General features: G+C 36.3%; 1 protein-coding gene across 1 annotated transcript; it reads right to left on the bottom strand.

Annotated features, from left to right (window-relative positions):
- Window positions 1-15,187: 15,187 nt before the first annotated feature.
- On the bottom strand, window positions 15,188-15,667 carry LOC123009105. The gene is made up of 2 exons (XM_044405229.1): window positions 15,297-15,667; window positions 15,188-15,240 (listed from the first exon to the last, which is right to left on the bottom strand). Exons 1-2 carry the CDS (start codon window positions 15,665-15,667, stop codon window positions 15,204-15,206), a joined length of 408 nt encoding a protein of 135 aa, XP_044261164.1. The 3' UTR covers window positions 15,188-15,203.
- Between the last annotated feature and the right edge of the window lie 375 nt (window positions 15,668-16,042).

The following is a 16,042-nucleotide window of genomic DNA, read 5'->3' as shown; positions in this document are numbered from 1 at the left end:
CTCCGAAAGCGTCATATCATATTGCGTATTTGATGATGACGATAGTTTTGATGGGTTGACTGGGAGTTGTGTAGGTAATGGAGTTGGTGGTGACACAGGAGTGATTGGAGAATAGTGTGTCACCAACATATTTTCATTGTTGTCAAGTCCATTTAATCGGTTTAAATTATTATCATTGATAMGAGAAATGTCTCCATCTACAATTTGATTTGCAGCAGTGTCATCAGCCACATACCGCTCTATCAGACATAATGAAAAATTACTCTCATTAACATCTTCACCCAAAAATTGGACTAAAGCTGGTAATGATGTATTATCAAATTGTATTGGAGAATCATCCATAAAATCATCATCATTATTCACATCCATAATTTGATTTGCAGCAGCGTGACTAGCCAAATGCTGCTCTATTTGACTTAGATGACTAAACATGGAAACATTATTTGTAAAAAAAGATTCGGTACAATCCTCCCTCAAAACTTGCGTCAAAGATGGTACTGAATTTGTCTCAAATTGTGAAAGAGAATCATCATTTTGAATAAATTTTGCATTATCCACAACTTCATTACAAGGCCTAATTAGAATATTTGAAACGATGTTGATTTTTGGTTCATCCCTATTAAAAACAGTAATTTGTTCTTTATAGAGATTTGTAATTTCTCTCATCAATAATTGATACAACAAACGTGGTGGTGATTGCGTACTCACAGATGTCCTAGTTGAGGGACCTGGACACTTAATGCACCCATCACCATGGTCACAGGAATCGCAACCTTTAAATTTACTAAAGTAACGAGAACACATGATTGTACTGATCACACAACAAGCTAAAGCCGTTTGTTCTGTGTTTACATACTTTTTCCCACCCTTGCTCACAAGGCTAATGCTAAAGACAAGGTTACTTATTGATTAAACTTGAATGCATCCCGCCATCAACCACTTTTTTATTTTTTTGTAGCGTCAAGGTAACCGGTTTAAAGTTCTTTTTTTGATTTTTTTTAAATCTTACTTTTTTACGATAAAGTTTTAAGACCCTCTTTGATTTAAGATTTAAATTTATACTTACCCTTAGTTTGGATAAATTTTTTACAATATAACACTACATATTAATTTACAAAACTGATAAAAATCATGTGATTCAAAACTGTTTTTAAAGTGCATATATGCAAAATTGATATCTACTGATAAAATGATTAAAAAAGATAAAGTGTTTCAAATGAATGTAATAAATTTCATGGATGCATTTTATGTTAATGTTTGCTTTGTTTGTAAATAAAAATATTTAATTTTATGCAGGCTGCAAAAACAACAAACTTGTTTACTTTTATTTCACAGACAGCGGCACACGTCAGGTAAAAATGAACGCTAAAGAATGCAAAAAAGAAAGTTACGTTTATGTATTTAATTAAAGCGAGGTTTCAAAATAATTAAGTAAGTGAAAAAAATCAAACCATTTTCCTGCAAAAAACGCCTGTAAATTTTTTTATGATCAATTTGGTCTTACTCGTACGTTATGGACAATATTTGTTTGATTCTAGCATTGATTATTATTCAAGCCTTTTTCTTTTTAAACTTTTTTAAACTTTATGTTAATTAAATAAGAATAAACTAAGTAATAAATAAATATCAAAATTATATTTTAAGGAATTTAAAGAAAAACAATAAACAATTACAGCTACAACTGTCAAAACAAATGCATTGGCTATAGTTTGCGAACTTTCAGCTTTCACCTCATTACAGCCAATTTTTCTTCATTATATTTTCCACGCATTTCTAATTTACTCTTATTCTCCCACTTCTTCTGTTGTCAAGGACATGTTGTGGTGCGTACCGTGTTCCATTCTTCCTCCATAATATCAAAGGTGCGTCTTGACTTGACGAAAATGTTTTTTCATCAGAGAAAAATACATTGGTCCAATTCCGATTTTGATTTTCCCTGCAAAATTCAAGCCTCTGTGCTGCGTGTGCCGGTGTTATTAAAGGCTTTTTTGCAGGACGTCGACTTTTAAAATTTTCTTTTTTTAATCGGTTTCGAATAATATGCAGACCCACTCTGAATCCTAACGTCTCCCGAATTTTTACTGATGACGTAAATGGATTTTCAGACACTGTCTGAATAATTGCCTCTTCTTCTTGAGGTGTAGTAATTTTCCGTCGGCCTGGATGGATAATTGCCAAAAGGGGAGATTACGCGACCAGGAAAGGCTTCCTTCACAATATCCATTGTGGCTCGTGTTATGTGTGCGGTTGCACCGTCTTGTTGAAACCACATGTTCACCAAGCCCCGCTCCTCCAATTCCGACAGTAAGAAGTCGTTTATCATGGCCCTGTAACAGTTTCCGTATTGCCAATGGCGTCCTCAAAAAAATACGGCCCAATCACCCCTCCTGCGTGAACGGCGCACCACACAGTGGCTTTGAGTGGATGTAATGGCTCTTCGTGCATGACACGCAGATTTTCAGTGCCCCAGAAACGGAGATTTTGTTTATTGACGTAACCGCTTAAATGGAAATGCGCCTTGTCGCTCATGATGATTTTCGACTCAAAATCGTCCTCTTCTTTGTCGAGATTGAGGATGGCTTGACAGTAATTCACACGCGACTGACGGTCAGCAGGCATTAACTGTTGCACTGTTTGCATTTTGTACGGGAACATGTGTAAGTCTTTCACTAAAATTCGCTGTAGGGTCTGTCTGGTGATGCCCAATTGTGTGGCCCGTCGTTTGGTTGATGTTTCTTCGTTCTCAGCGACATCGGCAGCCACAGCCGCGATATTCTCGGCAGAACGACCAGTCCGGTGGCGGCCGCGCCCTGCAAGGTCTCTTGTGGTTCCAGTCTGTTCGAGTCGAGCAGCTAAGCAGCGGAATGTTTGCTCTGGTGGCGTGACACGATTAGGAAATCGACGTCGAAATTCACGCTGCGATAACACCACCGACCGATTATTGGTCAAAAAAATGGACATTATTCCAAGCTTTTGCGGTTTATAGCGCTCCATTGCTTGTCTGTTTGTATTCTGCAGCTGTGTAGTTCACAAATGTCAAATATGATTGACGTACGACATCATTTGCAATAATAATAACATCTTCCGATAGAGTGATTAATTTTGCGCCACCTTGTATAATGAGGTAACAACCGGGTAACTAAATTTACCATTGGAGAGCAGCTACTCCATTCACATGAGATTGACACATTAAAACGATCACTAATTGAAGTAGATGTGTCCCTTTTTACCAAATATATAAACATGTCAATGGCTGTTTATGGATAAGGACTGTGAATAATATTGTAACCTTACCATTTTCTTCTTGTGGTTTCTCGTTGTCAGGTTCCGGTTGCCCTTCAATTTCAATCATTTCTATTTGGCCTTGAAAAACGTGAGTGCAGGGAAGAGTCCGAAATATAGAGAGTAAGTGAGAGGTGGGGATATAGTGGTGTACTTGACTTTGGCTTCCTCAAGCGCAAGGTTGTGTTCAGCATACTCATTGTTTGTGTACTCTACTTACTTTTAAAGTAATTGTAAACAATATCAAATATTTTGAAACAAAACTGCGTATGTGAGGTTCATCAAATGACACCCAAAAATGATTGCTAATATAGACTATTGCCTCCTCTGGCATCAATATACTTTTGAAGAAGTTGCTACATGCTGTTAACAAGAACAGATGTTCTTGGGAAATATTCTGCCATTCCTCTCTCTAGCAGCAATAACGAGCTGTGCTCGAGGGGGGTTTGCCAACGAATTCTATCGAAATTTAAAATATAGAGTATTTATAATACAATAAGTTATTAAAAATTTTATACAAATTTATAGATAGCTCTAATTAACCAAATATTTTTTAAAGCATTTACAAAATGAGATGTGTATTACAAAAATTAAACCAAAAAAGACACAAAACAAAAAAATTAATTCACCCATCAAGAACCACGCGGAGTTTTAGAGCATGCTTGTCAGACAAGGGAAGAGATAGGATAAAAAAATGACGTATTAAAGGAAAAACGAAAGAAGAAATTTAGTATAATATTTATTATTTTCGATGCACTCTGAGAATCTTCCGTGGATACTGTTTACCAGATGCTGGCAAATGTTTCTGATCCGAAAATGTTGCTAAATATTGACATTTTTCGTAATTTGTTTGACTGTTCTTTCTGGGGCATGCTCATTTGTCATGTTATTCCAGTCGCGCACCATGCTCTTCGATAAATTTTCAATGGGGTTCAGATCTGGGTAGTGTGCCGGCCACCATAAAATTTTAAATTCTGGATGGTCGTTGAACCATTCCTCCACAATCCGGGCTCTTTGTAGAGGACATTTGTCCTGGAAGAGACAATGGGATATCTATTTCATGTGGTAGATAAAATGTTGTTGCGGATGGCAACATTACATCCTCCAAAACTCTCAAAATATTGAAGTGATTTCAAACTAAGAGGTGTAATTTGAACAGTTTTTCCAGGCATTGTTCATTGAACTTAGCGAACATGAAAAGTCGTAAAAAATATTTTACTAATAGTATACATGTTCTAAAGTGAAATCTTGAAACAAATTTATTATTAAAATGAGTTTTTTTTTACTTACCGACAAACCAACTCGTTCAGCAATTTATTTTTGTGGGATTCCAGCTTCAGCAAATCCTAAAATTTTTCTCCTCAGTTCTAATGAGGATTCTCGTTGTTGCAAGCGTCTTAGCATTGTTCTAAATTTCAAATATTTTTGTCCGTAACACTTTAATAGTTATTTGTACAACTAGTTTTGAAATTCATACTTTCTTTCACGAATTTGCAGTTGATTAATGAGGGTTCCGAGCTAATCAAGCAAACTAATGAAAAAAAAGGACTCTCAAAACGAGTTGTACGTAACATTTTATTGCATAGTAACCCCAAGAACCCTAAAGACCAAAAAGATATCAATTTGATAAATCAAATCGTGGTCTAGCTCTTTGTAACGAACTCTATAGAAACTGTAGAAATAACTATAGAAATATTATGTATAGAAATCGTTTAAAAAAGTATAACCTTCTATACGATTAATCGTGATGAGAATTCAAGTTTTATAATCACTATGCAAAATGATAATTTACCACTTTACAGATCAGACAATTTCTTCCCTCAATCTTCGTTATTCATTTACATTTGGGGCACACAAATTTCATTGGATTTTATATAGTATCATGGATGAAAAAGATGTTTATTGATGCTATCGTATTTAAATTGTTAATGAATAAAGTATAAATGATTGGCATATTTATTTCGTTTACTGTCAAAAGGTATTAAGGGCTGTTTTTAATAAATTGTTAGAAGAGCAAGTAATCTGGTTTCACTTATGCCAAATCCAACGAAAAATGTTCACTTGGAAGCAATATATTGTCACGACTTACCTGATTGGGGGTTGCTCAAAGGGTGAGCCAATAAAAGTTGGTGTTTTATACCAAATGTTTATTTACAAACAATAAAATGAAAGCGGGTGCTTGCTACATGGGTTGTAGTGACATCCACATCTCCAATGATTCACAAAAGCGTGTACGACCAAACGTACACTTCACCATGGTACTGCACCGCACACAGAGAGGAACGATCCGCAAAGATAACTCGTTAATACGACGCTACCTAGACGCTACTTCCATTATTCTCACTTGAGGGCTATTAATTAACTCGTCCCCTCTGTGTGTTTCAGTTTGTTCGTACTTTGAACATAATTGACGAAACTGCAAAGTCAATAACCCTACAATGGCAGCAATTGCATTGCAAAATACTGCTGCGTGACAATATGATGGACAAAATTACTAGGAATATTTTATTGGGTTTGTAGAAGTGGTAACTGCAAGGGAGCGCTTGAATATTGTGACATTTGACTTATTTATATGTTTTGTTGGTTTTCTTTGTGATTCAAATCTTTATCTTCTTCTGCTGGCATTTCAAAATTTACATCCAGTCGAACATTGTTTTCTTCAGTATCAATTAATTCTGTAATGCAATGTTTGAAATGCATTTAGTGGAATGTGAGTTACTCTTATCTATTATAGACAAAGTAGATAAGAGTAACTCATACCCATAAAAAACAATTTATACATTGTTTTGTTTGTGCACACATCCAGACTAATTACTTGCGAAGATTACACTCTTCGTAAGCGATGCCTTTTCTTTTATTTAGATGCTTTCACTTTATTTGCCTTCTTTCGGAAAGAAGATCTCATGTTTTGTTTTTCATAAAACTACGATCTATATTCGTAAAATAGATTTTGCAGCAGTTGACCAGTTCATCGTAAGCACTTTTTTATATTGTCTGTATAATCTTTTACCTTCTTTTTAACCCACATTAAGGGAGGGTGAAATAATGGTCCTTTTAATGAAGATTTTGAACTATGAATTTATTATCGCGAATTTTTTACAATGAAATACGAAACTAAAATGGATTGTATGACAGTTGTTCGACGACTTAGTCGATTTTTGCTGAGGGCTGATGCTGGAAAATATCACTCCTTCGACAAGTGAACAGGAAAAACGGTACACGGAGACTTTCCGGTGCAACACAGCAAATCGAATCAGAAACTATCGACGGCCTTCGGTTATTTGCCATTAGCAAGTACGCTTTCCTGTTAAAACCACATATTTCCCAATCACTGGGATGCAGTTTATTCTATAAAAGGTTTGTTTTCATCTCACGATAACCTTCACTATTTACTGTTACTGCACTTCCAGCTGCATTAAAAAAATACTTACCAATTGAAAACACTCATACGAAAACGTCCGAGAAGAATTTAGATAAAGCTGTTGTTGCGACTGCATTTCTTTAAGTTTATTTCCGAAAGGAAAAGCAGTAATTGTTTTAGCTGCTACTTGAAGTTACATATAGGAATTGACAAATAATAAATAGGCATTAAACATTGAGACTTGTCAAGGATTTTGGCGGCGTTTTTTTTATTATATAATTAAACATTTCTAACATTTCAACGTAAATAGTATTTATTTTTGTTTTCTAAGTTTATTTTCTGAATTTATACTATTTTGCTGTTGAGTTTGTCATGCGCATAGACCTCGAATATAAGCTGCGCTCGGATATGGTACTGCATTGAACGCCGACAGTAATCGTGGTGAAGCAGCAGATTTTGTGCATTGGTTTTCATCTGTAAATATAATTAATTAAGTATCTCATGGGCCCCTACCCCGCTCATGAGTGTGAGACACGTACTTAGAGTTTGTCTCTCCAATTTAATGAGCCAAAAGGATGTTGTGATTAGTCATCTCACATTGTTTTATTACGAGCTGCGTCGTATGCCAGCTGTATTTATAATTGCCCTCTGTTCGCCAAAAAGATAATGTAAATTATTTACAATCTGTTGTGTCTAAGTTTTCTTTTCTGCTTTGAGATGTGACAACACTCACAAGAACTGATGTAGACACTTCACAGATGTTTGGTTAACTGATGAATTTTATATAATTTATCTGTTAAAATATTATACTCTTTCATCAAGAAGCAAAAACAAAATTAATCTAGTTTAAGGTGACTATTTTCTTATTTTTTTGAACCCGAATAACTTAAACTAGTTTAGAGGAAATATTTTTTGATTCCGTATCCGTGCTATGGAACTTATTTATCTGCGTTTGTAATTATGTTTGTGCCTAATTAGCATTCAAATGTTTGTATTGACATACAAAATTAAACTAGTTTAGAAGGAAATATTTTGATTTCGTGTTTTTTTTTTGGTTACGGAATTTATCTGTGTTTAAAATCATGCTTGTGCGTATTTATCCAAGTTTAACTATGTTTTTTGGGTTATTGATAAAATTTATTAGTATTTTTAGATCAAAAAATAAGTTTCTAAATATGTTATTGTAAACGGCATTTTGTCAATTTGTTTTTTTTTTTTTTTTTTTTTTTTTTGGAAATGGAAGATATTTTGAGAAAGAGGTTCTTTGTGACGGTTGCAAATTGGTGTTGCTTTTATTGGAATGAGAAGTTTTCAGACTATACTTGTGTGTTTTTGGAGATATTATATTGATTCATAATAAGGTCGTCGTGGCTTAATCTTGAAGAGTATATGCTCTTTCGGGCACAAATTGTCACTTAGATATCGTTCTGAATCCTCTCTAGTGGTCCAAGCTAAATGTGCTTCGGGATCTTCTTCTTCTTTTGCAATGTTTATCTTAACCATTTTAAAAGTTCTCGATGCTTTCGATTCTCCAGTGAATTGAATTTGTATGATAAATCCGTCAGAGTTTAAATTTCCATAAATCGTTTTAATGCTTTATAATTAGCCAAATAAGCAGCTTATATTTATTATAATTTGACATTTCACCTATTTACGGTTTGGTACATTTTGACGTCTACTAGCCTGTTTTTCAACTTCATCAACGACAGTAGATTGCAGACACCTGTTCGGCCGTACCTTAGTAGGCGTATTTGTGTTATCAGAACAGCTACCAGAAGGTTGACTGGAAGTCTCAGGGACAATCAGTGCGTTTTCCAAAATGTTAATAGCGTTAGGAGGGGTGTTCTCATTGGTGTTCTTGGGCAGTTCTTGATCGATTTCTGTTATAAGAACAGCTACCAGATGGTTGACTGGAAGTCCCAGGGACAATCAGTACATTTTCCATAATACCGCACATAACCATCGCACGTGCACTAGTTCAACGAAATGGTCATCGAGGTAATAAAATGAGCGCCATTGAGCAAGCGCGAAACGCAGTCGTTGGCTGAAATATTGGACTCCAAAGAACTGTCAGAAGAAACTAGGTGAAGAGAGGTATAGGCAATTTATAATGCTTGGAATTCACCGGTAGTTTAAAGTACCGTTGGGCAGCAAAGGGTTAACAAGTATTTCTGGGCAAAATTTCTTTTTGCTTCCTTGTGTTGGGTTAACCCCGGTTTATTCCCAGCAACACGAAGTCCGCTACTTTTTATGCGTCGCTGCGCTGTTTTTTGGCAACCAGGAAAGTGCGTTAAATTTCTAGCTTGAACAGCTGTTGCAAAAGGATTATTTTGCACTACCTCAGTCAAAGCTACATCTTTAACGAGTATGGATACTCTGTGTCTGCCAGCTCCTGGTCGTCGGCTTTCTACCAAGCCCGTTCTTCTCCATTTATTAACGATATACCAGGTGAATAAAAAGTATGGAACCAAGCGTTTTTTTCGTAAACTAATTACTTCTGGAAATTTTTTTTTTTTTAATGGCAACCCATTATGATAATTTTTTTAATTAAAGATTATGATCTAAAAATGACCTCTAATTAAACAGAATTGTTTTCTACTCAGTACTTTTTTTAAATAAATTGTTAAAGTTGCGTACCGAGCCCATCACGAAGATTTTCCGAACTTGAACGAGAGAGTCGTTTCATGACTTTGGTCGTTGGAGAGTCCGGTTTTTGGTGCAGGTGCTTTGGGGTGGTTCCGGATGGATAAAAAAAATGTAAAAACAAATCATTTTCTTCTATTTTTAGTCGATTCGAAACCACCCCAAAGCACCTGCATAGAAATCAGAGCTCTCCCATGATGAAGAGCATGAAACAACCACTTCGGTTAAGTTCGGAAAATCTTCGTGATGAGCTCGGAAAGCAACTTTAACATTTAATTAAAAAAAAGTACTGGCTAAAAAACAATTTTATTTAATTAGAGGTCATTTTTAGATCATAATCTTTAATTAAAAAAATTACCATGGTGGGTTGCCATTAAAAAAAAAAAATTTCCAGAACTCGAAAACTGAAAGAAATTTCGAAAAATGTTATTCTTGATAAATGGTCACATTTTAATTGTACTTTACGCTACACTAATTATTTTTTTCGTAAAGTGCTTAGTTTACGAAAAAAACGCTTGGTTCCATACTTTTTATTCACCTGGTATGTAACTGTACTTTTGTGTAAACGCAACCTTTCTGCAATTTGCCCCAAGGACCACCCCTCACAAGCTAGGAAAACGATTTTGTATTTATCAGTGATAGGAAAATCAAAACATTAAAAACATTAAAGCATTTTTTTATCTTCTGTTAATTTTTGCCAACAAGGTGTGTAAGCCCTGTTGTCTTGTGCAACTGTATTTCTTCCAGTATTTTCTTTCAAATCTGCAAATGTAAGTGGCACTGATCGCAAAAGATTTTCTTCTAACGTAATTTCAGACAATCCTAAATCTTGCATAGATGGAATTGTTGGCAAATTGTTTCGATCTAGATTACGTTCTACATTTTTATATGATAAAGTGCTTTCCGTTCTGCAACTTCTATACTATCTCTCTATCGTCGTTGAAAATCGTCTTTGTAGTTCATATACATATTCTCTTCTTTCAAAGGCACGTTTGGCATGAACTGTTTCGTTTATGCTTTATCGTATATATTGGCATCGTCTAGCAGATCAAGTTCTCTACGTGCAGATTCAAAGGTATTCATAATACGACCATTGACAGTTTTTAAATGTTTAAAGGAAGGTGCTCCTGGAATAACCTTTAACAATAATCTGAGATAATAGCGCTCTTTTTCTTAGTAGCTAACTTCGACTAAAGCGCCAATGGTTTTGCATTCTTGTGTCTTTCTTCTGTTTTTTTTCTGAATTTTTATTTTGCCAAGTGTACGATTAAGCTCGAACCATGCCATCAACGTGGACAGTTTTCTATCCAGTTCTTCAATCCTGTCAAGATCGTCATTCTCTTCAAACATGATGTCTTGTTCATTAGGCAAATAAACTGACAGAACGACAACAGAATGCGATCTATCGCTAAGTACAAATTGGAATAACCTCCATGCTGCTTCGATAGAGCTTACGTACCGATAGTCTTTATACTGACGTACCTCATCCCAATCAATTGCATCTTCTTCATTCGCACTCTGGTTTTGTGCTTGCACCGTAATATAATCAGCACCTTTTTCAATGTATTTGTGTAGGCATACAGTAGTTTAAATAGACCCGCAACACGCGACGTTTATGTGATAATTATAACGACCTGACAAATATTTACTGTGGGGTACAATCCGTCTGTTATCGATTGCCATACCCTCAAAATCGATAGTTCTACTATTGTTTGGTCTTTGATAATCAGGTTGTCGTAGGGGATTATCGCCCAGTAAAATAGTGTTGTCACAAAACTTTTTGGATAGTGTTTACTACAGGTACCATTTACCATACCAAGATTAGCGTTGTTATATATGATTTGGCTGTATAACACAAAAGTTTAACGACAATTTTTTATACCAGATGAGTGACTTTCTCAAAGAGGCATAGTAGCTAGATAGATGGTCTGAAATATCAACTCCTTGCTTTCTTTTATTGTATTCCACCACCGACTTTGGTTTTATTTTGTCATTTCCAGCTCGATTTTTTTCCCATCGTTTCCATGCAAGTGCTTAAAAGCATAACATCGCGAACATCCTTTCACTTGATATCTGTCTCCCAATAATGTTTTTTTTGCTAACACGTGTTCGATCACGTCTTCTGGAAGGCCTATTCGATTCTTCTTTACCATTCCTAAAAGATTTGTTTGCCTCTCGTACAAATATCTCGCAAGATCAATACTTGTATACCAGTTGTCAGTGACAAACAATCTTCCTGCATTCAATAGTTCTTTTGTCAAGTTTACAACTGTAGAACCGAGAACATCTAGGTGATTAACTTAAGCATCCATTTTTCCAAGTAAATCCCATCGGATCACACACTTTGTAAATGTATTAATGCCATATGCTTGGGACTTTAAAGGATTATATTGCCTGAATTACAGGCCTAAAGGGAAGCATTGTCTCATCAATAACATAAACTTCTCCAAGCTGGTACAAGTTTTGGATATTCTCCATAAGAGTCGCGTTCATTTGTATGCTGTATCTTTTGGAGCTTCGAGTTTTGTTGAATATTTTTGTTATCCACAAAATGTAAACAAACAAATATGTTATAACTTATTAGTTATAATTAAATTATAACCTAGTTCTGTGGAGTCTTTTTTTGTACGTTATTACACTGCGGTCGGACTTAAATTAGTGATCAAATGTTACGAGAAATCAAAATTAATTTGAATTAAATATTAACATTTATTTCCAACCAAAGCCGCAACAAAAACTAACAATAAAATAAAATAAAATTACTTACATTACATTATCTATCTCAGTCCTCAGTCGCAAGGCGGTGTTACACTTCTTTGTTAACTTGTCTTTACGATCTCGGTTCATCGACTGACTTCTTCTTTTCTCTTTTTGCGTCCCATCACCCTTTTTTGAACCTTCAACAAAAATTCCCTCAGTTATTACACTAATGTATTACATCATTTTGATGATCAAGTTTTTGCTGAACGTTTATCCGCGGGTGATGGTTTAAAATTTTAGTATGGAAAAAAATAAGTCTGTGAACTAGAATTTACTAATGTGACACCTTCCCTCCTCCGGAAAAAGACACTGGTCCATCAGTGTCAACTTAAATCTAATACGAATACATTCATTGAAATTTTAAAAATATAAGAAATGATAAATAAAAAAAAAGTACATTGTGAATTATCAACCAACATTGTATCAATCTTTGAACAAGCAAAGCTTGGAGTTATCAATAAACAACAGCATAACATTACAGTTTCTGCCAAACCTACTTTCCTACCCCCACCTTTTAAGATCAAGGGTTTTCCTGCTTCATTATCAGTTGTATTGATACCTTCGTAAAATCTTACGTTTCTGTCATATTTATCTATCTTAAAACTGTGCTTATCTAAATCTCTTTGGGTTTTGTCTAATTGTGCTTCAAGTTTTGTTTGCATATTGGGGTCATGTTCTGTAAGATAAGCTTTTTATTAACGTCTTTCATGTTTTAAAGTAAAATTATGAAAAAAACAAGAAATTTTTAAAAAGGAGAGAATTTATTTAGAAAGGTAGGTACAAAACAGAGACATTAATATCGCATATTTTGGCCGCTAACAATAATAACTTCTGCTATCCGTCTTGGTATACTGCGTATTAATGAATCAATTTCATCTTGAGGAATTTCTGCCCATAAAATCAGTAAAAGCTGCGTAAGCTCTTGGACGTTATTGGGAGCTGGCAGATGGTTTTGCAAAGCTCGTCCCATTAAATCCCACACGTGTTCTATGGGATTTAAGTCGGGAGAACGTGGAGGAAGTAGATCATGAAAAATCCCATTGTTTTCTAGTGTATGTAGCACGCTTTGAATGCGATGAGGCATCTGTCCAGTCATGGTCCCTCGACAAATGTTTAGCTCCATACCGCCATCTAAACAAATGTCGGCTCAAACCATAACAGTGCCTCTTCGAAAAGGCACTGCAGGCTGAATAAAATGTTGCCTGTACCTTTTTCCACGCGTATTCGCCTACTATCGCTGTGTAACCCAAAACGGGATTCATCAGCGAATTAATACTGTTCCATTCCACGTTCCAACAACTCTTGTTCTCGTTTTAAACTGAGCACTTGTTTTTAGGAACCTCACCAGCTCTTAATTTTTTTTTATAAAAAGGGATAACGTCATAGGTAAATTTCCAGTTCTCTGTTTTATTTTTTTTGTCTTCTTTCATAATTGCGTCTACTGCTCGCTTCAACAGTTCGTTCAAGGTTGTACCTCTCTGTGTCTTGCGTTTGTAGTTTTGCATGTTATAAAAATGAAAAGGTTTGGGCAAATTTGATATGTTTCAGGAAGTTAATTAGGTACGTTGTCTCCTATCTGGGAGCTGTTGTTATTATTAGCCTCCTTATCATCTATTACTACGCTAACGATAAATGGATTGCTAGTTTGATTTACATTTAAACTTATTGAGTACTATTCCTCTTCTACCTCTATAAATTATTCTACTTTTGGTGATTACGATATACTTTAGCTAAATGCCCTTGTTTATTGTACGTATTGCAGATATCCGGTGTTTATTTAAATTTGGCGTCAGAGCTTGTAGTGATATGAGTAAGTTGTGAACGAAGCACAATTTCTAATACGCCCAGCGAGGTGTCCAATGTTAGATTAATAACTTTCCCTACGATGGCGATGGTTTGTTTACACTCGAACTTTCATAGATAGCTTTGACGTCAAAATTAAAAAAAAACACCAGTTGTAACTGCTGTACTCGTACTTACATTTACCCTGATGTTTTTTTCTTCATTGTCTGCACCCTCTGGTTATGTTGCCTTCTCTTGTGCTTGTGACACTCTCTGTTCTTGTTTTTTTTAGCCATTTATTCTCGTTGTTGATGCCGCCTTTGCTGGACACTTTATGCACCTCTGTCTCAAGAATTGATTCTTTTTTCTGAGCGACTGCCACCAATTTTGCTACATCTTAAAATACTGCTTCTTTACATATTCGATCCAGGATTTGGCCCTTTCGCAATCTTACCTCTAATTTGTCTATTAAAACGTTTGACAATTGTACTCCAAAGTTGGAATTTATTGAAGCGCTTCTGATTCGTGAATACCACCCAACTGATTAGTTTGAAGGTAGTGCCGTCACGTTTTCAACAACAAACCTTACCGGACAAATTTGTTCTAATGCTGTTTAGGCATAAGCAACAACTTTGAGTTGCCAGCTAGCACAGGGCAAACTCACTGGTAGAGTATCTAGATAGTGAGAATAAGCCATTAAATTGTATTTTAATGTTTTACTACCTACGTACTGCGGGGGTTTGAGCCCCGGACTTACGACGTAAGACGTCGGCTATGTAATAATGGCGGAGTGTGCTTAATGCTAATATATATTTATGTCAGAAATACTGCGCAAACACTCCGCCCAACAAATGTTAAACTAAAAATAATAAAAAAAATCTAAATAATTAAAATAAATTTTGCTTTGTAAGTCGTGAAGGACAATGTATGCGTGAGGACGAGTGCATGTTGAATGTGTAGTAAGTGTCAATACTGTGCTCCCATTCCCGTCCTTCAGGTCAGCACCCACTGGTGACTGCCTAGTAGCGTCTTCCAACTAGCTCCACGCATGAAAGGACGGCCAATCTCCCCACCATCCATCGACGCCACTACCAAAGTTGAGGTCACAGTTGAGCACTTAGTTGCCATTCTTTGTTCCCTGCTAGTAATGGGACGAGGACCGCCGACGTTGCCCGCGAGGAACCACGTGGAGTTGACTCCCGTGACCTCAAACGGATCGCTGCCGCTTGGAAAAATTATCCAACTACGACCAAAACCCCCTTTCCAGGGAAAGGGGGAGTCAATAAAATAAATAAATAGTTAAAACTTTAAAATTATATAAATAAACTCTAGTTAAAATATGTATGCAAAAAGACATACCTAGTAAAAAGGGACTTCACGACACACAAGTCGCAGTTGGAAGTACATGCACACTTTAAAAAAACATAAATTATAAAACCCCGGCCTCCTGGAATGGTACGTCACCTACCCTAACTCCATGAAGGTGTGGTACAGTTCGATGGAGGACCGGACGGCTATCAGCAACAGGGTGAGCGCTGTTTTTCTGTCTTTAATTCCTAAAGATTTTAGGTCCCCCATTGTAGATTTGGGCATTCCCCGCCGAGACCTAATGGCTATTGGAACCACTTTATCCTCGGATGCACCAAATCTTTCTTTCAGCTGCGGTAATAATCTGGTATATTTGTTGATTTTTTCCTGCCTACCGTTTTCTAAGTAGTCCCTATCCTCGTGGCGGACAGTTACATCGACCACAAGGACCCTGTCCCTGGTTTGGACGACCAGGTCAGGTTTGAGAACTACTCCCCTGTCTGTAAGGTTCTTCCAATAATACCGCAGCATTGTCAATCTCAACGATTCTTTTTTCGACCTGTTTGACTATGTCATTGTGCCTTTTTATTCCTTGAGGTTTAGTGTATTCACACTGACCAAGTACGTGGGCTAGCGTCTCGGGCAGCAGACGACATTTACGGCACATCAGGTCGTGCTGAGGAACTGCTTGCACAAGTGTTGCTTCTCATTTTTAGTGCCGTGAGATATCGGCATGGTTTGAGCAGATTTGGATTTTACAACCAGCATTTGCCAATGGGATCGTCAGCCAGCGATTTAGCCGCCTTTCCCTGGGTTTTGCTGGCCCCCCAGCTTCGGAGATCTTGCCTTTTAGCCTCGATTTTCCAGCGATCTATGGTTTTTGTATCGAGGATGGGCCACTTTATG

The sequence above is a fragment of the Tribolium madens genome, unplaced genomic scaffold, assembly GCF_015345945.1.
Source record: "Tribolium madens isolate multiple individuals breed KSU strain unplaced genomic scaffold, Tmad_KSU_1.1 Scaffold_71;HRSCAF=194;Tcas5.2_LG6, whole genome shotgun sequence".
Taxonomy (NCBI): Eukaryota; Metazoa; Arthropoda; class Insecta; order Coleoptera; family Tenebrionidae; genus Tribolium; species Tribolium madens.
This window is presented reverse-complemented; position numbering and strand designations above follow the sequence as displayed.